Source organism: Pseudonaja textilis, chromosome 1 (genome assembly GCF_049901715.1).
Source record: "Pseudonaja textilis isolate UNSWEBS1 chromosome 1, rPseTex1.2, whole genome shotgun sequence".
NCBI lineage: Eukaryota > Metazoa > Chordata > Lepidosauria > Squamata > Elapidae > Pseudonaja > Pseudonaja textilis.
In genome coordinates this window covers 87,001,987-87,025,743 of record NC_141990.1, presented here as the reverse complement: position 1 = coordinate 87,025,743, position 23,757 = coordinate 87,001,987, and the positions used below count along the sequence as shown (strand labels likewise).

General features: G+C 38.8%; 1 protein-coding gene across 1 annotated transcript in view; it reads left to right on the top strand.

The window, feature by feature from the left end:
* Window positions 1–3,383: 3,383 nt before the first annotated feature.
* The window catches only part of ARFGEF3 (ARFGEF family member 3), a 75,446-nt gene continuing 55,072 nt past the window's right edge, over window positions 3,384–23,757 (top strand). The window contains exons 1-4 of the mRNA XM_087940359.1: window positions 3,384–3,680; window positions 6,571–6,622; window positions 12,572–12,653; window positions 13,997–14,128. Coding sequence (XP_087796485.1) covers window positions 3,596–3,680; window positions 6,571–6,622; window positions 12,572–12,653; window positions 13,997–14,128 — 351 coding nt within the window. The 5' untranslated portion in view covers window positions 3,384–3,595. The remainder of the gene's footprint in view (window positions 3,681–6,570; window positions 6,623–12,571; window positions 12,654–13,996; window positions 14,129–23,757) is intronic.

Sequence of the window (23,757 nt, the reverse complement as noted above, 5' to 3'; positions counted from 1 at the left end):
AGAAAATATGAATAAGGTATTTGTTTTATATTCTGCTTTATTTTTTTAATAAATAACTCAATGTGGAAAACATACCTAATATACCTTACTCCAGTGGTGTATTAACCATTAAGCAGACTAAGCAGGTGCTTAGGGCACCAGGCCCAAAGGGGCACCACAAAGTTGAGAATATGGCTTCATTTGTACAGTGTAAAGGGGCACCAAGATTTATCAGTGCTTATGGCACCAGTGAGCCTTAATCTGTCACTGCCTTACTCCTCCTATTTATCTCACAACAACAATCATTCTGATTCTGTAAACAGGGGTGTCAAACTCACATCATCATGGTGGGATCACATGACATATTGGGATTTTTTTCCCCTCTTCGCTAAACTGGGTGTGGGTGTGGCCAGCATGTGACGCATCTAGCCCGCAGGCTGGGAATTTGACAGGCCTGCTATAAACAGTTAAGAAAGGGCTGCAAAGCATTGTGAAGCAGCATATAAGTCTAAGTGTGATTGCTATTGCTATTCTGTGAGGTGGGTTTGCCTGAGAGAGGGAAGTAGCTAATCCAAAGTCACCCACTTGTTTTTTCATGGCGAAGTGGAACTTCGCCATGAAACTAGACTTCACCAACTCCTGATTTACAGCTGAATGCCATAACCATTTGATCAAACTGGCTCTAAATAGTATTTGATATCCACAAATTTATTTTGAATTTGAATTGTCAGACTAATATCAAATATTACTGTCCAAATAACTGGAAGTACGTCACACAGAAGAAAGTAAAGGAGTTATCTCTCATTCCAGTCTGCAGGAGACAGAACAGTGGACTTAAGTCACAGGAAAATTGATTCTGATGGAATGTTAGTGGGGAAATTCTAACAATGAGAGCAGCCTGACAGTGAAAGCAATTACCCAGAGAAGTTGTGGGCTTCTTTTCATTAGAAGTATTCAAGGAGAAGCTACATCTCCATCTGTCTGGGATGTATTAATCTGATTCCTGTGCTGAACCAGAGGGTTGATCCAATGGCCTTTTTAATCTATCAGAATCGATGATGCTGTTATGGGCAATACCATAAATACAACCACTGTGAATTTTAATCTCTCTTATGCTTGACTATTTTTGCGTAAGATTTCTTAAATAGCACATATTTATCATTTAAATTGATTTAAAGAAATCAATGGGAGGTTCAGTTCAGAAATTGTATTTTTTATACAGTACACAATCAAACGAAGGAATTAATTACCTCAAGAAGTAGTAATGGACATCATAATCTTATTGCCTTTTTAAGGGTGTGGCTTGAATATATTTATTGGGAATAAAGCCTTATTGAAGTCAGTGGGAACATGCACATGACTTTGAAAATGAACGGAAAATAACTCTATTAATCAAGAAAGAAAAATTGAAAATAGCATGGTCCCGGGTTATCACTTCTTCATACAGACACAAACTCAATTTCATGCTCATTTTTGTGTTCTATTCCATATCTTATTACTGTTTTACATTTTCTACATAGTTTTTTCCCTCTTTTAATTTTCTCAACTTTATTTTGATTATCTCATCTCAATTCAAATCATATTTATACTTTTGTCTGTCCTGTTTCAATTTCATATTGTCTTTTCTCATTAAACAAATTTTCCCCTGTAGTTACTTTTTCAAAAAAGATGTTTTACTTGTATTATGTTTTTTGTGTGAAAACCCATATAAAATTTAAAAAAAAGAAAGGAAAATTGCACCTTAAGGTACCTCTGATTACTTAATCTTAAAACTAATATTTAGGATATCCAAGTTCTTAATTATCCATAGGCCAGTTCTTTGGTTTGATTCTTATAAAGTTATTATATTTATATAAAATGTTAGCAATTATTGTTGTGAGCGTATGCATAGCTAATACGGAGATGGAGATGCTAACGTGGACCCAGGAAATTAGGCTGCTTCTGACCAACTGTTGCCAATTTGTTCTAGCTATTAAAATGCTGGACATATCTATTCAGAAATTCAGTAACTCTCAGTGTCTTTGGTACCTGCATATTGATAAAGGGCTGCTGCAAAACAGCCCTTAGAACTATACTCTCAGTGGTGGATTAGAACGGCCAAATCACTGTGACACACAGTAAAACATTCTTACCTGTTTAATAATGAGCCAATAGTCATATTAGATCAGAATATCCAGTTTAGCTTTGCTAGTAGACTGTGGCCACCCCTATTCTTCAAGAGGCCTCATATTCTTGTATGCTTAATATCTACTTGGTAGATTTCAGTGTATTCCTAGTTAAATTTGGAGGTTGCGTCCACTGTGTTAAGTACTCACCATCAGCAAACCTCTCCCAATAAACAAAAGATTTATTCACTATCTTTCACAGTAGTTCCACAGAAGCAGACATAAGGCCTGGATGTTTTTCCTCCCCTCTGAAGAACTCACAGATGGCTGGATTTGCTCAACTGCATGATTTGCAAAAAGGCCAACACTGGGTACACAAAGCTTATTAAGCCAAAACAGTTGTGACTTAGTGAGATATATGAATCAGGCCAATATTTTTTTTCCTATTTGCTTTCCCTACACTATAAATCTCTAAATTTTATCTGAGGAAAAACGTCTCATTGAGTAGTGAGAATGTATGGGGAGCAGTTGGAAAGTACAGCTGGAAGAACTGGGTCTTTGTGGTTTCATTCTACAATTCTGTGTAGTTCTAGGTAATATTCTACACGTATTCCTACATTGGGCAACGAATTAACTCTTAGAAGCTCATCCAATCTTTCTGTATTATGGTTCAGAGTATGTTTTTTTTCCATTGCACGGACTCTGTTTTAACCTATTTCTATTCCTCTCTTCCATTCTCAAAAACCTGTTTATTCAACAAACGAGTCTAATCGCCGATCAAACTCTCGTTAGCCCCAATTAAACAATCGCTTAAAACTATCCAATGCAGAGCTTGCCAAGCTTTCCGATTATAACAGGGTAATTTTAGATTATTCAGATTATTAAATTCTCTTGATTCTCTCTGTTTAGCGTCAAGCATGTTCCTAGGCATGTCGGCATGCCTTCTAATTTGCCCCTGGGAATATAACCCACCATTGCTTTTGCCAAAATGAGAGAAAAGAATGTTCTGCTGCAGTATTTTGGATCCGTGGCGCTCTTTTTATTCTGAGGCGGCATGACGCTATTCACATTGGGGGGGAGAAATGATGTCTGGATTAGGAGAGGACCATAGCAAGTCTGATTCACCCAGCACCGTTTGCTAAATAAAACTGAACGGCTGGGTCCCCACGTCAGCAAAGATCACGCCGGCTTCCCCGTCCTGCCCCTCGGCAACCAGTCCGGCCCACCCTCCCGCTGGTGGCGCTGTGGCTGGAGGTCTGGACAGCCACCGCAGGGAGCTGCCGTCACCGCCTGCCCTCTGCCGGGCGAGGAGGGGCAGGAGCGCGCCGAGTGACGTGTCCTCTCTCCCCCCCCCCCACCAGATCCCGGAGCTTAGCATGATTCATCAACAGCTGCCGCTAAGATGCTGCGCGCAACCCCGATGTAGCGCTTGAGCGCCCACCCTCTCGCCGCACCCCCGGCCCGGAGACTTTCCCTTTCCCTTTGGGCGCCTCGGAAAAAAGGCGGGCAAGATGGAAGAAATCCTGAAGAAGCTGCAGAAGGAAGCGTCGGGGAGCAAATACAAGGCGATCAAGGAGAGTTGCACCTGGGCCAGCGGTAAGGAAGCGAGCGGCAGGCGGCAGGCACCTTCCCTCTTCCTCCTGCACCTCCTCCGCGCCAGCAAGGAAAGCCGACCCGCTCTTCCTGGGCTGCTTTTCCAATGCCTTCTGCGCCAGCTGCACCTTTCCACCCCAGTTATCGCCCAACCTGCCTTTAAAAACCCGGGGCTGAGGTGTTTTTGTGCCGTTTCTCAATGCGCTTTTGCGGTCGCGTCCATCCTCGGCTGTCTATTTCTTCGCTCCGCGCGGGTCGAGGGACCCTTTGCTCTCCTGGCAATGGGCTCTCCTCCGCCCACATCTCCGATGTATTTACTCCAGTATATATATCTACGGAGATTTTCAGTCATGCAGGTCATGGTTGTCCCAAAGGTGCCTTTTTTTTTTCAAGAGGCAAGTGGACTTTCTGGTTTTTCTTGGAAGACGTTTCGCTTCTCACCCAAGAAGCTTTTTCAGCTCTGAGACAAGAGAAAGGTCTTCCAAGAAAAACCAGAAAGTCCACTTGCCTCCTGAAAAATACCCCAGTATATTTTTACAATCACCTCTAGGGCTGCAGTAAATCCCCCATGTACTCAGATTGTGTTAAGGCTTATTTCTTTAGCTCTTTTTAAAACTCTATTCTGAAAGCTGGATTGTGTTTTTGTTTTGGTCCCTTGGAGTCAGTTGCAACTTCTGTTATTCTGGGCAACAAGTCTGTCATCCAGTCACTTTCTATGCGTGAGGCAGGGCTAGAACTTGGGTGTCCGTGCTCCTAGCATGGCTTTAACCATCAGGCCAGACTGCCTTTGCTCCTAAGATGCAGAACTGGTCAAGCGCCCATAGGAAAATAATAAAAACAGAAATGTGCTACAAGTTGCCATCGACATATGACCACAGTTCGGATAGGAAAATTCATCGCTAAGCAATCATCATGTGAGACATCAGGTGACTGCACCCAATTTTATAACCTTTTCTTCCAAGGTTGTTAAGTGAGACATCACATGACTGTTTCTTGTGACATTTCCTGCTGGCTTATTCATCCAAACCCAACTGGGAAGGTCACAAATGACCATCACAGGAAGCTGCTATTATGGTAAACGCAAGCCAGTTGCTAAGATCCTGGTTTGCAGTCACGTAACCACAGCGATGCTGCCATAGCTGTAAGCGTGAGGACCAATCATAAGTCACTTTTGTCAGCACCATCATAACTTTGAATAGTCCTTAAACAAATGGTATTGAGGGCTACCCATATGCTGATAAGTTGAGGACTACCTATACACTGATTTAATTTAGCCAGTCACAAGTGTTGGGGTAGTCAGAGTATCCATGCATCCTCCCTTGCAAACATCCGTTTTCTGATGAAATAACTACCATAGAGGACTTTTTGAAGGCAATTTTTATAATTCAAAGGTTGTCCAAGACTCCTTGACAACACCCCGTAGAATGGCGATAGCAGGGCCTATTAATAATTGGCATCTGGCAGCAAGCCAGCCTGGCAAACAACCAGCCCTTGTTTTCCAGCTGTAGCTGAAAGCTGTATATATTTTTTCTCCTTTAATGAAACATACACTTAATCTATTGCTACAATCCCTTTGGGATTGTTCATTTTTAATCCATTTTTCTTGGTTTGGTGATCTATAAGTGACACTTTACAATAAACCAAGCAGGAATATTACTGCAATCTCCATATCTGCAGGTAATGAATATTAAAAGGAAAATGGTAACAATAATAGATTGGGATTATAAAGTTGCTGGCTTAATATCCTGTGAGTGCCTAGCAATTTATTATTCTGCCAACAGCTTTATTTAAGCTATTTTGTGATGGTATCTGCAGGGAGGAAATTAAAATGTCAAAATGTAATCAAAGCCCTACCCCTTTTAAACATGCATTTTACATACATACACAGGCCTCTACTAACCTGCAACACACAAGACATTCTGATTAGAAAATGGTCAAACAAGATATCACAGTGTAGATTAAAGAAAAAATGTACCTGCTCACTTTTTTTATCAATATATACTTTCTTTAGTTATATAAAGATTTTCTTTAGTTATATAAATTTGGTATGCTATATAAATGTGCATGTCGTTCTATGCTAGGCTGCTTCACTATTTTTATAACTTTAAAATGGTTGATAGTTTTGCCTTTGCTATTCATATGTAGAGTAATAGTCTTTTTAACATGTTCCTTGAAGTTATATATTTAAGAAGTTTACGCTGTTGAGGTTTTAAAATAAATTAAGTATCCTTGCATCAACGTGTGCTAAAATAATTTACTTTTTTTTTATTCAGAGCTAGGAATGGGGTAATCCATAAGATGAATTATTTTATTTTCACTTACCAATTAGAGAAAAATAGGTTAGGGAGGATTTTAAATAATGGATACCATTCAGTTCAGATTAAATTAGTGTTTGTAAAATCTTCTGATTCAAACAATAAAAAGTAACATGGATCATAAAACTATACTTTTATTTATTTTAAGATTTGAGTTTGGTACATTAATTAAACAATAATTCATGTGCATTTTCTTACATAAGCATAATAAACTCATATAGAAGTTAGGAAATGGTATCATTTAAGCTAAAGAGACAAGATTTGAGATATCTTATTGTACCATATGGAAAGGGACTTTACCAAGGAAAAAGTAGGCCTAAATAAGAGGAAGAACAGAGCCTATAAAATAATTTATTGGGGGAAAGTTGATTTTAATTTAGTTCTGAACACTTGAATACCTGCTCATGTCAGTCTACATATGTGTAGTTGCAGTGTACAACTTGAAAAATTTTAATCTGTGATAATCCTGATTGAGCAAGATGGGACTTCAAGTTGCGTAAGACTATATATATTGATGTATGTTTTCAATTCCATGCTGGATGCTTTCTGAAACAATTCATTGCCCCTTTTCTATTCAGAAACATTAGAATCTCTGGATGGTACTACAAAGATCCCTCCTTATCAGTTAAGGTAGGAAATACTTTTTTTTTTATTCTTCGCTTATGAGTGACATTTGAAATGAAAGAGTGAAAGTCTTTTCTTTTTTACATTTGCTGACTCTTCAAATCAGTGTGGCACTGCTAGGAACTAAGATAAAAGCAAATTGTCCCATTGGTCAAGTTTTCCATTTTCTCACTATTGTTATGTATTTGTGGTTCTGAGATGTTCAACAATGCTTGAGTACATAGATTGCTTGAAATATGGTGCGAAATGCTGTGTTTGTCAAGGCATTCTTTTCCTTTCCCCCAACTTCTGTAAAAACTCAGCCCCCAAAATCAACAAGAACATCACATCTATTGTAATGGGGGAAGGAGAAAAGAAATGAAGGTAGTAACTTGGAAGCTTTTAAAGTGCCATTGTGAAGTGCATTCCTGTGCTATCCCAATTAATGCTGCCATCATTAATTCACATTGTTATTGCTTTTTTTGGTAATAGTAATTCCATAATCAGAGAAAGACAATTCTATAAAATCCGCATGGTTCAAAGCTTATAAAAGTCTAAAGGCCACAAAATATGTAAAGAAATGGAAATGGGTGAAATTAAAAGCTCAGAAGAGATTATGAATTATGCTTCTCTTTCTAATAAATTGTTTGAAAGTAGACACCAATTTGGCACTGGATGCCCCCTTCTTGCATAGGAAAAAAATGACTTAGTTAATATATTGTTTAATCCTAGTGTGTGCAATGAACCAATTTTGGGCAGGCTTATTCATAAACCATATTTTCAGTCACAGTAGCTGGGTTCATACAACACATTACGCCATAAACATACTAATAGTGTTATTGATGATGATAATAGTGTTATAGATCAGACCGGTACCGGTCCGTGGAACAATTTCTACCGGGCCGCCGGTTTGCTGGGCGCCGCCATCTTGTTTTGATGAAAAAGTGCTTCCGGTGAGCTTTTCCGGGTAGAAAGTGGCATTTGGGTGCTGAAAGAATCCTCGCGCCTTAGTTTCATCAAGGGGGGGCGGCTTTGAACAAAACTAAGGCGCGAGGATTCTTTCAGCATGCATGGCAAGGCGAGCCGAGCGACTGTCCCGAAGCCGTCGTGAAGCCCATCGACACAGGTACAAAGGAGGAGTAGAAGGTGGCGGGGAGAAGTGGGGGACTGCTGGCTGGCCGGTCACTCGGCTCGCCTTGCCATGCGTGCTGATGCCGCTACCGGGCTACGGATGATTTTGTGATGCTGGTACCAGGCCGCGGCACAAAAAAGGTTGGGGACCACTGTTATAGATAATGATGCATTATGCATGAATTTAGATGATGTGCAAGTTTTGGGAAACATTAAAATGTCATTAGGTAATAACAGTAGCAGGATTAAGACTATAGAAGCAGGGGAGCAAACATTACAGATCTGTCATGAAGTTCTAGATATATTTTTGTCTTTGGGGCCATAGCTTTGGCATATTTCTGATGGTTAGAAGGCCTTGGGTTATGGAGGATAGTACAAAATGTATCTCCATGCTTTCCTTCTTTGTTATTTCCTATTTGCTTTGTTCTCTGGATTGATACTGATAAAAGTCCAGCCTAAGTGGCTACTTATTAGCATTTATGGAAGATGAAGTGCAAGTATAGGACACAATTGAACAGAAGATATATATGTGTGTATACGTGTGTGTGTGTGTATCATACATACATATACATACACACACACACACACACACACACACGTATACACACACACTTCTGTCCTATTTTCAGAGGCTGCCTGGACTGACAAGGTTCTTCAGAAGAGGTTTGCCATTGCCTCCTTCTTAGGGCTGAGAGAAACTAATTGGCCCAAGGTCACCCAGCTGACTGCCTAAGGCAGGACTAAACCACACAGACTTCCAGTTTTTAGCCATGTGTCATTACTACATATCAATATTAAAACAGAAGCAAGGAAGAGCTTCCTTCATAACTGGCAACAACAAGTATTGTGCCCATAAAAATATAACCATTTTGTGTGAGAGCACAATTGACTTCAAGATTTCTTATTTTCTGTATGAATTTATTTCTTGACCTTTTAACTATGGCTCTAATACAGGGGTCCCCAACTCGGCAACTTTAAAACTTGTCCTTCAGTCCACAAGTCTTAAAGTTGCCAAGTTTGAAGACCTCTGCTCTAATAGATGAAAAAAAGGAGAAACAATTTTCTCAATCACACCACCATTACATGGTGGATTTGTCTTATAATTGTTAGCCATATGGCATTTGTTCCCTCACACTTATGAAGAAAATCATGTTCTGAAATTTTGTGTCATTTCCTTTAGCTTTGGACAACATTTTCTAACACTGTAGTTCTAGATTACGTAGATTTTTTTTAAAAAAAGAGAATGTCAATAGTTGCTTTTGCTTTGGTTTACATCTGCAGGTTATGTGGTATAATAAAAGCTAAGTTTAGAACTATCTTTCTGCTCTAATAAGTAGGACAGGCAATTTTAAGGATTGCCTGAGCTTTTGCAGAAGGTGGGTAAAGCTCATGGGAGTTGCGTGCAACTTTTGTAAAATTGGTTCAGGTTGTAAAAAAATATGAAGCCAATTTAATTTCCTTCTTTCTAAGCATTAGAAAACTAAAAGTTTTTTCGTCCTGGGTTTCTGCCAGGATTGTGCATCTAGAAGTGCTTTTCCCCATGTCGCTATTTCATGCATCAACAATGGCTTCCATTCAATCGCTTCAACATTTACCAAGATGATGTGGTAATCTTTGATAGCCTTCCATTGAAATAATTTTTGCAAACTTTGTTTCAGTTTCCACTTTTTACTTTCTTCATGTCAAATACTTTCACTGGTCTGAACCTTTAAGTAATCTGACTTTAGATAATCTGACTAATTCAGACAATCCCTTACATATTGTTTATTAGACTTATATCTCTCTGTTCCTTAAAACAATTCAAGGTAGCATCCATAGTGCTCTTTTCTCCCATTTTCCCCCTAACAGCAACTTTGTGAGGTAGGTTGAGCTGAGAAAAAGCATGTGGCTGAAAATCACCCTGTGAGCATCCATAGTTAAATGTAGAGTAGAACCTGAGTCTCCTTGCTTCTGGTACGTATAGCCACAATGATAAATAAAATGCTTATGCAGTAAGAAGAATGAAATAATTGTTCACTGCTTTGAAGACATAGTAATAAATTCAATTGGATTGTATTCAAAGAAATGGACATTTCCAAACATGTTCTTAGACTTCTATTCTGTATGTCAATTGAAGTAGGCTGGAATTTTAGAAGTTTCATGCTATAATTCATTTGTCCATTTTACAGTTCCAAACTATACTTCATTTGCCTATTTTACAGTTGTTTGGTTTAGTTTTTTATTCCCCATTGCAGTGTTAAAATTCAAACTCTAGCATTCTGGAGCTAGTGGAACTATCCGATGGGTCAAATTGTAGAATGAAGAGATTAGTGATAAAACTTTAGCTGATAAGGGCAGGAAGTATCTAATTGGTATTTAATGTTGCTAAATGCTGTGATGGGAATTAAGAAGGTCCCATAACATTAATCAGAGCTTTGGCTAAATCAGAGCTTCGGTTAAAACCTCTTTGGCTAAGAGGTTAACTAACTGAATTAGGTTGTGATTTGTAATATATTTCCCTACAATACTGTACTCAGGTCCAAATAAGGGCAAACATTTCAGATGACCACTAATAGGAAATTAAGAGTTTCCTCTATCTCTCTGCTTCCATCTAATAGTCTTCAAGATTTTTTAAACCCAACTAGTTCCATAGTTTACCAATAAACCAATTTTATCCGTTAAAATGTTGTATCTTTACCTGAAGGGTTTTCTGACGATCAATGTATTTGTGGATTTTAGTTGTAATGCACTACATCAGCTTTGCTAGAATTTACTTGTTCCTTTGCCAGATTGATGTCTAGATGATTGCCATACAGTAATAATAGTGGCAACAGAGATTTTTGTTTCTAAGGGCACAATAAATATAGCAGAATCAAGCTAGAATTTCCAAACATGTTCAGAATGTACTTTTTTCTGCTTTTGCTTCGTTGCTTTGTTCTTTTCTTACACTCGATGTTAGAAAGGAAGAATGGGTTCAGAAATAATCTTCTCATTATCCTTTCAAATCCAACCCATAGACTTTAATATCTAAGGATTTACTAGCATCACAAATCGGATGTTAAGGTATTTTACATTTGTAGTAGTAAGGGTAGAGGTTTGAATGCTGGATCTTTGGGTTCTTGCCTGAATAATCCAGCTTTGTTGATGTTGAAAATAAGAATGGATAAATTCCCATTCCCTCTGATTATATCTCATAGACTTTTAGCTAAAATTGATGGCCAAAGAGAGCCATATTGTTTCGTGAAATGAATTACCTGCTTTACATACCTCTTTGATACCATTGAAAAACAGGAGACTGTTTATTATTTATGTTTATAATATTATGAGGAATTTCTCTCTGTTAACATATGAACAATGCTGTTAATACTGCTATGGCATTCTCCAAATCAGTTTGCTGTAGCTTTCACATTTATTGAAATACAACATTGTTCCAGCCCATTTTGCATATTAGTAAATGTTTTAGTAAAATTCTAGATAAAAGTTTATTAATTTCTTTCTAATAAATATTTTTGTTATAACAAATTATTTTGATATGCATTTTCCTGATAAATATATTATTCTTCATATGTTTATTAAAAATGTGTATATTAAGAAAAAAAGGCTAAGATTGTGTGCATTCTAATCTGTAATTTCTCTTAATACATGACTTTAAAAAACCTGATTTCCAACTTTTAGGAAGTATGAAAAGTATACTGTGTTTGAATTCTGATCACTATCGGTCTTAAAAAAATTAAATTAAATTGACTTTATTGAAATATGAATTGAATGACTATCCTATCCATATTCTTAATGGAGTATCAGGATATTGGAGCAATATTCCATTTGATTATTATACATTGATTGCTGGTTTTGCGGTATATTCATATCAAGCTAGAATCTAATTCTTATAAGGGTTGTTTTTACAATCTAAAAGTGGACATCATCCAAGACAGGTTTTGTGTTGTGCAAAAGCATTAAAAAAATCCTATCCAAATTTTGACGAAGGAATTCTATATTATTATATAGAGTTCAAGAACTTTGCAGAAATTATTGGCTACATGGAATTTTGATGAGGAGATCATTTCTCTTTGTAATAGAAGAAAACAACAGCTTTGAAGTCAGAAGAACACTTTTGGGTTAAAAAAAAGGCATCTAATTTTCTAAAATGGATTATAAAATTGTTCTACTCAAGTGTAACAAACAATCTTCTTCCGACACTCCCATTTTGGGGCTGTAAACATAGATAGATACTTTATGTCTTTGTTTGTTATATTTATGTTCTATTCAGCTTTAAATCCTGGCTCAAATTTGTCTTGCTGAATCACAGTTAAGATGGGTTATTGATCTATCCTGGGGTGGGATTCAGCTGGTACGGACCAGTTCAGGTGAACCGGTAGTTCCGGCGATCATTTGGCCCTGCCCCTTCGCCCCGCCCTAGTCTATCCTTTATTTCTTTGTTTTGAAGCCCAGCTGATTTGCACGGCACAGCTGTTTTACTTACCGGGGCTGCAGCAGAAAGTAAGTTTTAGGGCTGAAAATGGCTGTTTTTAAAATGTGCATGCGCGCAAAGGGCGCACTCACTGAACCAGTTGTTACACCAGTTGAATCCCACCACTGGATCTATCCCTTGATATCAGTTAAAGAAAAAGAAAAGAAAAGGGCCCCAAAGAGGAAAATAACTATAGGAATTGTATAATTTTGTTGCCTATGATTGAACAAATGATCACAGTGAAGAGATTGCTAACAACGTAGCTACATCCGCTCCATTTGTCATTCATGTATGGATCAAAGGGAGACTACACTACAAGTAAAATAAACTTTGAAACATGAATTATAAAAATATAAGCTACTTGATTCTGAGTTCTGAAGAAACCTCTCTTTCACTAGGGAGAAGTGTCTCCTTCCGCTGCAACTTGCTTTGGAGAGTAAGAATATGAAACTGGCACAGCAAGCTCTAGCAGGGATGCAGGTAGGTAGCTAACGTTTGACCAGATTTGGAGTTATTGAATGAAATAAGCGGTTGACAGGAAAAGTGAATGATATGAAAGCTTGATTATACACTTTAAAAGCATGCAGGTTCATAAAATGATATGGAAGATAAGCAGGACTATGCATTAGGATTAATCCTGGGCAAAACCTTTATAGGTGGTAAAGGTAAAGGTCTCCTGTGCAGTCATGTCTGACTCTAGGAAGTGATGCTCATCTCTATTTCCTAGCCAAGGGAGCCAACATTGTTCAAAAGCAATTTTGTGGTTATGTGGCCAGCATGGCTATATGCCAAAGATGCATATAATGCTGCTACTTTCCTACCAATGTGGTACCTGTTTATCTACTCGCATTTGCATGCTTTCAAACTGCTAGGTGGGCAAGTAACAGAAGCTCTCACCATCGCGCAATGCTAAGGTCTCAAACCGGGGATGCTGACTTTCGAAGCAACAAGGCCAGTGTCTTAATCGCTGAGCTGTCACATCCCTGGTTGTAATGTAGCCTTCCTCAGATTTGATGCTCTCAAAATATATCTGCTTAAAGCATTCTCAGCCAGCTCTCTTGGGAATTGTACACTGACACACTTCCAGTTGGGGGACAATGCTGCAGTGAATATTTATGGACTAAGAAGAAGCCTTTCATGTCACTAAATGAAAGGTGGACTTTGTGAAGCCTACACAAAAGGACATCTCTGGCAAGTGCTATAGTCCTCACATACTTCTCTAATGAATCCTTTAAACAAAAGTCTTTGGTACCCCAAGATATGGTTACAGATATTCCATTTGGGACAAGTGTTGCTATGGTGCTTTTAAGATGAAAAAAAAACACATCTGAATGCATGAGAGAGGAGAAACTTAATTCATCTTTTTTGAGAAAAGTCCTGAATGCTACTCCAATAGTATTGAATGAGTGCATTGCTCTGCATTTCAAGGGCAAAATTAAATGCTGCACTTGCTAGTTTTCTATCAGTTGGTTAGCAAACTAACTTATCCTTAATTCTTGTGGTCAAGGTTGAATCTTCTAGGTTGGATGATTGTGAAAATGTGTCCACATCCCCGAGCTAGAACTCATCTTCTGATTTTATTTGCCTTATCTGAAACATAAAGGCTTTTCCTCTTCAAACTGCAATAGGAATTGTGAGGCTCATTGCATCTTGTGATAGGCATTGCATGCGTTAAATAGATATTACTATTCCACCAAAACTTGCCCTGTTATATTGTTTGGAAAAGCAAGGTAATTTGCTAGTAAACATTATTTTTATAACAACATTATGGGAGAATCAAATGGAGAACCTCTGAAATTAAATAGTTCCATTTTTCTTTGCAGAAGCTACTGTCTGATGAACGATTTGTATCCATGGAAACTGACTCTGATGACAAGCAGTTGCTTAATCAAATGCTGAACGCAGTCAGAGTGACTCCATCTCTCAATGAGGACCTTCAGGTAGAAGTGATGAAGGTTAGTGTTTTACAGACGTCAATACCTGCTTGTTTGCAGGACAGGCTTCCTATCTGACTCAACTCTGCAGTTCTGGGGTCAGTTTTGTCCCTTGATTGAATTACTTTATGCCACAGTATAAAGCTAGCTCTTATGCTTGTGACACAGTTGGATTATTCTTTACTATTGTAAGCCTGGATCTGCAGGACATCATCTGCATTATTTTTTATTCATGTAAAAGGTCATTTTCCTTTAGTTGAAAGTCTGTAGGCTGGTACAGCTACAAGACAGATGTATGCATGTTGATGACCGAACCGACAAAGCTAAGTGCCTTTTGCAAACAGAATAATTATATACACCATTATCTATATTCAAACCAATCTTGGCTTACTAACCACAACTAGTGTCTTCTGGCTAGGTGAGGGTGCAATAGATAAGCCAAATCCAAGCCAAATCATAGCCAGATGATTACCTTTATTGGGACTATTATAACACAAACATTGTGAAGGCATTGAAGGTTTTGGAACTCTTTTCATTTTTGTTATTTAAAAATGGGAAACAAGGAGAAAAATTTTAAAACCAGGCTAAACATTGAAAACCATGAAATGTATAATTTCAGATGAATCCTGAAGTTAAGGCAGTGGATCCAACAGAGTCATTTTAGGTACTGTTGTTTTCCAGACTGCACTCAGATATGAGGGAGACACAAAGTGGTCTTCCCTCCAAGCTCAGGAGCCATAAATTATGCTGAAGTCCTATTCTGTTGCTTACCAATGGCAGAGACAATCAGAATCATCACTGTCCTTAATAAATAAGGGTAGAGAATACTTTTAGTTGTTTGCTAGGCTAAAGTAATTTCGCCTAGTTGTATAGTTGGCTATACTGTATTATCTCCCTTAAAAAAGAGAAAAAGCAAAAAAAAAAAGGGCTCTTCAATGGTCCTTCACTTTTGTGGAAGAAATGTTTAGTTCCAAATATCTGAATTCAAAGTTCTGAATCTACATGTGCGAATTGTAAATACGTTGAATATTGAATGCACTCTGCTACTCCTAGACATACAGTTTCATTACTGTGAATTAAATTAGTGGTAGTGCTGACCTGGCAAGCAGCCATATGCATTGGAAATGAGAAAAATATCAATACAACCTTGTTCTGCTAACTGTTACCATGGCAGTTCCTTTCTGGAAGACTGCATGTCTGGGGAAAAATAAAATTATGATAGTGTATTTCGGTTCAGTAAGATGCATATGTCATTCTAACCTATCAAGACTATATAAGTTTTGAAAAACAGGGTAAATTTGTGCTCTCATATCTTCCAAAGCTCTTCTCTGGGATCATGTTTGAAGCATGTGCATATGTTGCCTTTCACACATGCAGTAATTTTTACATTGGTACATCACAATTATGTTCAGAAAAGGTCCATTTCACATTATTTTAAGTGTTTGAATTCAGTGCAAAACATAGTACAGCGAGCTGTCTTGATATTCAGCTTCCACAAAGAAACCCATTTTTTCATAGTTTAACTTTGATTTTAAAGTTTAATGAGAGGATGGTTGAAAGGGATTGAATTGAAATAGCTTTTTTAAGGTAGAATAATTGAAAAGGTTGCCATTCCTTTCTATCAATTCAGAAGCCACCAGTGTGGTCGCTATTCTGGAGTGTTATGTTGGATTGGAGAAGGAGTACAGAGCCTTGGAGCAGAGTTAGAAAAGGGATCAGTCTGGAATCCTTACTTAGCCACAATTAAGTCCAAACCACCCCACCCAAATTTCATTGGCCCTTGTCTAATTCCAAGCAGGTTCTAAACATTAGTTGAGAAGATTCTAGTGCATAGGCTTCTAGCATTAAATCAATTTAATTGGACCTTCACATGAGGACCTGGTTTTTCACACCTGACTAGGACTTTAGAATACTCCAAAGACAAAAACGTTCTTTTCTGCTTTTTTCAAAGTCAGTGTTTTCAAATGAAAATTTATTGAATTTTGTTTAAATTCTCAAATCCTTCTTATTTCTAATATTTTTAAATTTAAAAAAGTAAGAATATCCAGGAAACTTCACAAATAGAAAGCTTAAATCTAATATTCCTTGTCTACTATGCAATTAACAATTAAGCTTTAGCTTTTCAAAACTATGGAACATCTGAGAATATAATTATAAATGTTCAAGCTGTCCTTGATTATTACTGAGGAATGTTACCATTAACGAATGCCTATTCCTGCGGAGAATTCCAAGGCACTTCAGCCGTTCTCTGTATAGGCCAGATCTGATTAGTTCTATGAATGCCATGCTTCTTCAAAAGCGTAAACCTGAAAAACCAAATAACATCTAGTTACTGGAAGTGGAACCTTTGTGGGATTGGAAATCTTCTAGGTGTGATCCATGAAGTGAAAGAGAAAGCAGTGAAGTTAGGGCTAAGATAGTGATGTACGCATAACCCAGCATGGAAGAAATGAGGAAGGTCTATGGGCAACCTTTCAGGAATTTGGGAAAGCAGGTCAATAAATGCAGGTCATGTTATTTTGAAAAGAAGGTCCAGAAGAAAAGTATGTTTCTGGGCAATCAATCCTGACTGAAAAAACAATGAGTGATTAAGGCAGGGGTGTCAAACACACGTCATCACGGTGGTGTTACGTGATGTATCCGGACTTTTTTCCCCTTCGCTAAACTGGGTGTGGGTGTGGCCAGCACCTGATGCATCCAGCCTGCAGGCTGGGACTTTGACAGCCCTGGATGAAGGCATTGTTTTTACATTCCGGAAATTAGGTTTTTAGGCTCCTGTGTTGGGATTAATCTGAAACAGAATGTGAATTTTGGAGCTAAGGTGTCGATTCTGTTATATACTTGCTCCTTTAGTTTTTATTTGACATTGGTGTTTTTTGACTGTGTCCATCACAGCAGACATTTTATGATTCAAAGTGTCATTTCCTCTTGCAGTATTCATTGGGTAATGGTGTCCTTAATAACTTCTCAAAAATCTAGATGTGTCACCAAGTCAAAAAGATTGATTTGAAAGCTCTGCTTAGGATTTGCTATAATCAGTTAGCTAGATTTACAATTTCTTTTTGAAATCTATTCATTTTATGTTAATATCAGTTTTGGGCTGTGAGATGTCTGCAAAAATTGCTCAGTAGACATAAACTTTCCAGCTCATTTTATCAACTTAGCGGTAAAACTGCTAAATTGTGAACATGGAAGTGTTCTTCCAGGAGGCAAAAAAATTGGCAACTTTCTGATAGAGAAGAGACTTGATTGGGTTATCGGGTATCTTTTTTCCTTGGTTTGGCTTGTTCCAGCTTTCCTCATTATCCTCAAATGTAAAAGTGCTGAGAAAGCAGCTGCATGCAAAGAAAGATGAAAATAACTAATTAATCCCCGCTCAACTATTTCCCTGAACCAATGACAGGAGTGACCTTTTCTAGTATTTATGAGCTATTACTTCTTTCATGTTAATTAAAGTGATAAAAAATCTCTGGACTGAGATGATGACTATATACACTGATAAACTGTTCTTTGTTTTTTACCCTGACTCTGGAATAATTAATCTTCATAAATTTAGTAGGTCTCGTGTGTCATGCAGACATGGAATAAAGATTCCATTACAAAATGAATAAACAGTTACCTAGACAGGAGTAGGATAAAATAAGAATGGTTTATATCTGCATTTTCATGGACAAAATCTATCTATGTGATCGCCAGGAGTTGAAAATGACTTGATGGCACATCAATCAATCAATACCTGCATTTATTTGATGGGTGTGTTAGTTGCTTGTCCCTTCCAAGAAACATTAATCTTTCCTTAACCGAATGGAAGTAGAGATGCACTGTTATTGATTTTCTGTGTTGAGTAGGATTCTCATGTTATTTATTGGACTGGAATTGTCCAGTCACTTTTCATACTCACTGAAATTTAATTACATTACAATGGAACAGATTCTGTTGAATTTTCTTCCATGTAAATCTCTTCATAGATTCAACTTTGCTGTGACAAAAACATTCTGATCTTATCTTTGCCTGTTTAGATATAAATAATACTGGTGTGTTCAGTAAGATTTCCCTCTCCCTTCTAACACCCCCCCACATTCAAAATGCGATATTCCAAAAATAATAGCATGTTAATATATCAAGTACTTAACTGCAGTGAATTCTGGTAAAAAATATCCTTGAAAACAATAGTATATCATCTATTATATGTGTATCAGATTGTGATGGGAGATAAAGTAAATGCTCTATTAAGCCACATTTAAGCTCATAATATTTCTTATTTTCTTTGTATAGCTACAAATTGATGAGGTTTAAGATACTTCAGGGTAGTTAAGACTGGCTTTGCAGTAGTGAAAGACATTTCTGTTTCGGCAAGGTGGACCATTCGGCGTTTGCAAATCTCCTCTGCTACTCATTACAGTGTTTGCTCTGGAAATGTCAAATGTCATTTATAATTACTTCCTTGTTCTGTCAGACTGGCAAAACAGGAGCTAAAGTATTTTTAGTCACTCTAAATCGCTGTTATAAATTATTTGGCATTTCCCAAGTCCCTGTTTAAAAGTGCTTCTTGAAATACCACAATTTTGAATCTAGTGACTTAAAGGGGGTGTATTTGGGCATTTGAAGTACATGAAATATTGCATTCAGAGAACATGTATAAATGTCACTCTGAGGCAGTTTCCCATTGCAGAACCAAACTAGCTTTATACTGAGCAATCAATTTGATCAATCCAGACCAGGGATAGCAAGTCTGCTAACAACAATAGTGCCATTCATGGAAGAAAAGCAGCTCTGGTTGGCCTGTGTTGAGTAGCATTTACCAGGTGGGTTTTGTCTCAGCCACAGGCATTTCATATCTACAAATGACAATAAAGTCAACATGCTACATTTTTCTTCTCTTCCCCCAACTTTTAAAATATTGCATAATCCTAACATTGAATAAGAAATTTTATACCCAGAGCCAGGGATAACAATAGCAATAGTATTTAGACGTATATACTGCTTCACAGTACTTTTACAGCCCTCTCTAAGTGGTTTACAGAGTCAGCATATTGCCCCCAATAATCTGGGTCCTCATTTTTACCTATCTCAGGAAGGGTGGAAGGCTGAATTAACCTTGAGCCTGGTGAGATTCAATCTGCCAAGTTACATGCCGCTGCCAGAAGTGGCCTGCAGTACTGCATTCTAACCACTGCGCCACCGCAGGATGAATATTATCTTCTTTCTGCTGTTCCTAAGCAGACATTTTTCTTGCTTTTCTTGATATCTGTCTTAGCCCAGTGGATTAATGTATTCCTTCTTTAGGGAACATCCAATAGATCACATGCTTTACAGTTATTCCATGCCTGTATAAGAGTTTGTCTAAATGTTTAAGCATCCATCACTCTGAGTAATTGTTTCTAATCAGTGGAAAAACTATTTCACAGCTCCAGTGCACAATAGAAAGCTCTTGTGTTCATCCTCTTCATAATTAAACATATCATGCTGTGTACACTGAAGGAGTATTTAACTCTTACATATTTACGTATGTATATATATTTCCCAGTTTATTTTGCTTTTTTTTAGTGGGTGGCACAGATGTGCTTCAGTCAGAGGACTAAATTTAATTTTAACAATTCTATTGTTAAATCATATTGCCTTTTTTAAGACCTTGGTCCATGCTTATTATCTGTAAAGATATCAGTTTAGAGATCCTTGGGAATACCATATGTAATTATGTCAGAAAATTAAAATTACTCTCCATTCCATCCAGAATATCCATCCAGCCAATGAAAGTGGTTTGTTGCATTCAGTGTACGTAGGATTACAAATAGTATTTGTAAACAGTGGGAGAGGCCTCTAAATAATGTGGAATAGTCCATCCCATAAATGCAAGTCAGAGCAAAATCGGAATTCTGGGAGACTACAATTACAATATCAACTGTAACCAGAACTAGGGAAGGAGGGAGGGAGGGAGAGAGGGATGGAGAGAAACCCAACAGTTCTTACCCATTCTTGGTATATATTTTTATATCTGTTGGTTATGAAATAGGGCAAAGAGATGCTGCCTAGGGAATGGTCAGATAAGAAGAAACACAGCTGCACAATGGGCAGAGAAAGAAGTTCAGAAGGAGACAATGGAAGATATGTATTTTCAGATTTGCGAGGTTCTGTTAATGTAACCACACAACAAAGTATCTCATCTGGCCGTGTTTCCTGTCTGGTTTATCCGAGAAGGCTAACCAACATCACTCTGGCAGGTGTGCAGGTACAAATCTCCCCTTGTCTCCTTTACTGTCCGAGAAGTTAGAGAGGATCTCTTCTGAGCCTATTATGCAGCTGTGGGCTATGTCCCATCTTATCTGACCATTTTCTATGCAGTATCCCTTTGCTCCCTTTATCAGGGTCTTTCTCATATACCATTATTACATCAAATTATTGCAACAGTATTTTATCCATGTTCCACTGAATGTGAATTGTGGTAGCTTCCTGGCACTAGAAAAATATTTATTCTGAGTAGATGAGTAGCTAGATAATATGAGGCCGGTTACTTTGTAATTAACTATTTCATTTAACAGTGCTGAATTCATATCAGCTACTCGCCACTGCAGCAGATAATCAGTAAATAGGAGGAAAAGAATTAGGAATTTGGTGCAATGAATTTTGCAAAGAGTATTCAAACTTCATATACAGATGGTATGCTTTTGAGCAATATGTTCTCCTATAACAGGTTTTCATGTGGTAGAGATTTCTTAAAATTGTAGTTGGGCCAATGTTAGGCTATTAATCTCCTCTCCCTCCAAAGTTTCTAAAAATAACTGTGATTCCAGATTGAATAAATTGAAAGATTGGCAGCTTTGCAAATACAGAATACTTTATTCCAGGACAGCTATTTGAAAATAACAAGAATACAAATCCTACTCTTTTAATCTGAGGACTTTAACTATTTCTTGAGAGACTGCAACTTACTTTCTGAACTGAAATGTGTTGCTATTTTACAAAACTGGTTTTTTAACATTCTGCAATTATTTTGAAAATGAAAGGTTCAAATTATATTAAATGCTGATTGCCAGCATACAAGTGCTTGAAAATACTGCCAAATTGAGTTGTAGGAATATAGTTTTCTATTTAATAAAATCAGAATTTTTTAATCTTATTGATTTTGAGAACCCATCAGGGTAATATTCATTTTCTTGGAAGTCAAAAACAATATTTTTCTCTTATGTCAGAAAGCTCTCCAGCTGTGATTAAAACGTACAATGTTATCAAGGCCACTCAGTACTGGAGGGAACTTTCTTCTGGGCATGTGCAAGACAAGAATCTAACATTGTTTAATTAAAACAAAACAGGGTTTAACTGACCACATTTTAAGGAACGTTACTTCCAGTAACTTCCATTCTCTTTCCAGTGTGTAAGCATGTGTTTTATTCTCCATGAAGCCCAATAATACAATGACCTTATATGGATATCTTGTCATTTCAAATAATCAGATTTAAATTGTGCAGTGTAGGATTTTATATTGATAATTGATAATGGAAAACAGTCTCTTTTAAGGAGATGAAGAGGCAGCTTCACTTTGAGTTTTAGGACCTATCTCAAAATCTTTCTGTTTACTCAAGGACATAAATTCTCATTTATTCAGGATGGATAAAAGAAATATTTACCTTCTTCAGATTTTGTCATTTACTGCCTAATATTAGGATCATGTTTTCACTGTTTTACTGAATCTTAGTTTAGTTGTTGTTTTAAGCACAAAGATGAGTGTGTTTTATTTATGTCTTTGCTTGTTAGATTCATTCCCCACCTTCCTTCCAGGAATCATCGGTACATAGCATTCTCCTTCAGCTTTTTATAGAATAGCCTTTGGGGTAAGTTAGAGAGATTGACAGCAGCTTCCCCAAAGTCACAAACTGACCTTCCAGGAATAATAGGACAATTTAAACCATCATGCCATCATACACCTTTATTGTTATAACTCGGAACAAAGGGGAGGCCACACCAGAGCATCTCAATAACACACTTTATTCAGGGGAATAAAGGGGGCTGTCGCGTCTGTAAGCTAACAACAGACCTTCCAGCGAACAGCGGCTGGCTCGACCTAGCAGCCGGCTTTTATAGCCGGCTGTCGAAGGGAGCCAGCCAATGGGGGCTGCAAACGCCCCCGCAGTATGAACGGACCTGAGGGGGAACTTGTGTCAGTCCCGAGGACATAACACCCCTTCCCTCTAGATACGAACACGAATAGTCCTTTAAGTAAGCTGGTGGTTTGTGTGAGCGCCCGACCGGCGCAGTTCTGGCGATGCACAAAGTGGCATAGAGTTCTGGGAGTCAGGAACTGGCCTTGCCGGGCAACAGGGTCGATCTGGGGTCCGGACTGGAGTCTGGGAGTGGTCACAGTCCTCGGGTTGGATTGTTAAATTGTCATTGCCACTCAACCCGGTGGTGTCGCCGGCTGGTACGGCTGATGACTCTGTAGGACGGTCCCGGTCTCACCGTCCGTTCCTCGACTCGGCTGGTGGCGACTGGTCACTCTGGAGGTCCCAGCTAGGATTCGGGTGCGGCGATTGGAGGGTCACTGAAGTCCCTGGGTCAGCGTCGGCATGTTCGCCTCTGGCGACTTCTTATCTGGTCCAGATGCCTCCGCCAGATACGCCCGTCCCCAACTGGATGCGGTATGACCTTGGCCCGGTGATGGCCACGATCTTCCCAGGTACCCACAGGGGATCGCCTGCGTAGTTCCTGACAAAAACTTGGTCCTGTAATACAAAACTCCTGACCCTAGTGTTAGAGCCCAATGGTGTGTCTGGGCAATAGTGGGGATGCAGTCTATCTAGCACTGTCCTTAGACGCCTGCCCATCAGTAATTCGGCTGGGGACTTGTTTGTGACAGTACATGGGGTCGAGTGTTGGCTTAAGAGAAAACGAGAGAGTCTGGAGTGCCAGTCGCCTTGAGTGAATCTTGCCAACGCTCTTTGCTGACCTAACGGCTCTTTCCGCCAACCCATTGCTGGCGGGATGAAAAGGGGCCGTTAGGATATGCCGGATGCCCAGGTTGGTGGCATACCGGCTGAATTCTGTAGACGTAAATTGGGGGCCATTGTCTGAGACTATGGTGTCAGGCAGACCGTGTGTAACAAATAAGCGGGTCAGAGCCTGAGCAATTGCTCGGGTGGTGGTTGTGGGTAGGAGGGCCACATCGATCCATTTGGAGAATGAATCCACGACCACCAGGAAGGTCTTGCCGTGGAAGGGCCCGGCTAAGTCAATGTGCAACCGTGACCACGGTGCGTTGGTACTTTCCCATTTGGTTGGGGTGGTGATCGGTGGTGCTGGCCTGGATTCTTGACAGGGCGGCAGGAGCTTACCCATTTCGTGATCTCGTCGTCCATGCCCGGCCACCAGACGTAACTCCGAGCCAACGCTTTCATCCGGACGATGCCAGGGTGCCCCTCGTGTAATGCCTTCAGGACGGTGTCTTGTAGCAGCGGTTTTGGAATGACAACTCTGGTCCCCCATAACAGGCAGCCCTGTAAACTGGAAAGTTCTTGCTGGCGGGTTTTGAACGGTGAGAATTCAGTTGAGAGATTACCGCCCGCCACCCCTCCGTACCCAGTCCAGAACCTGGGCGATAAGTTTATCTTTTTGGAGTGGAGAGCGATGTCGCCAGCGGTGACTGGGATGTCGAACTC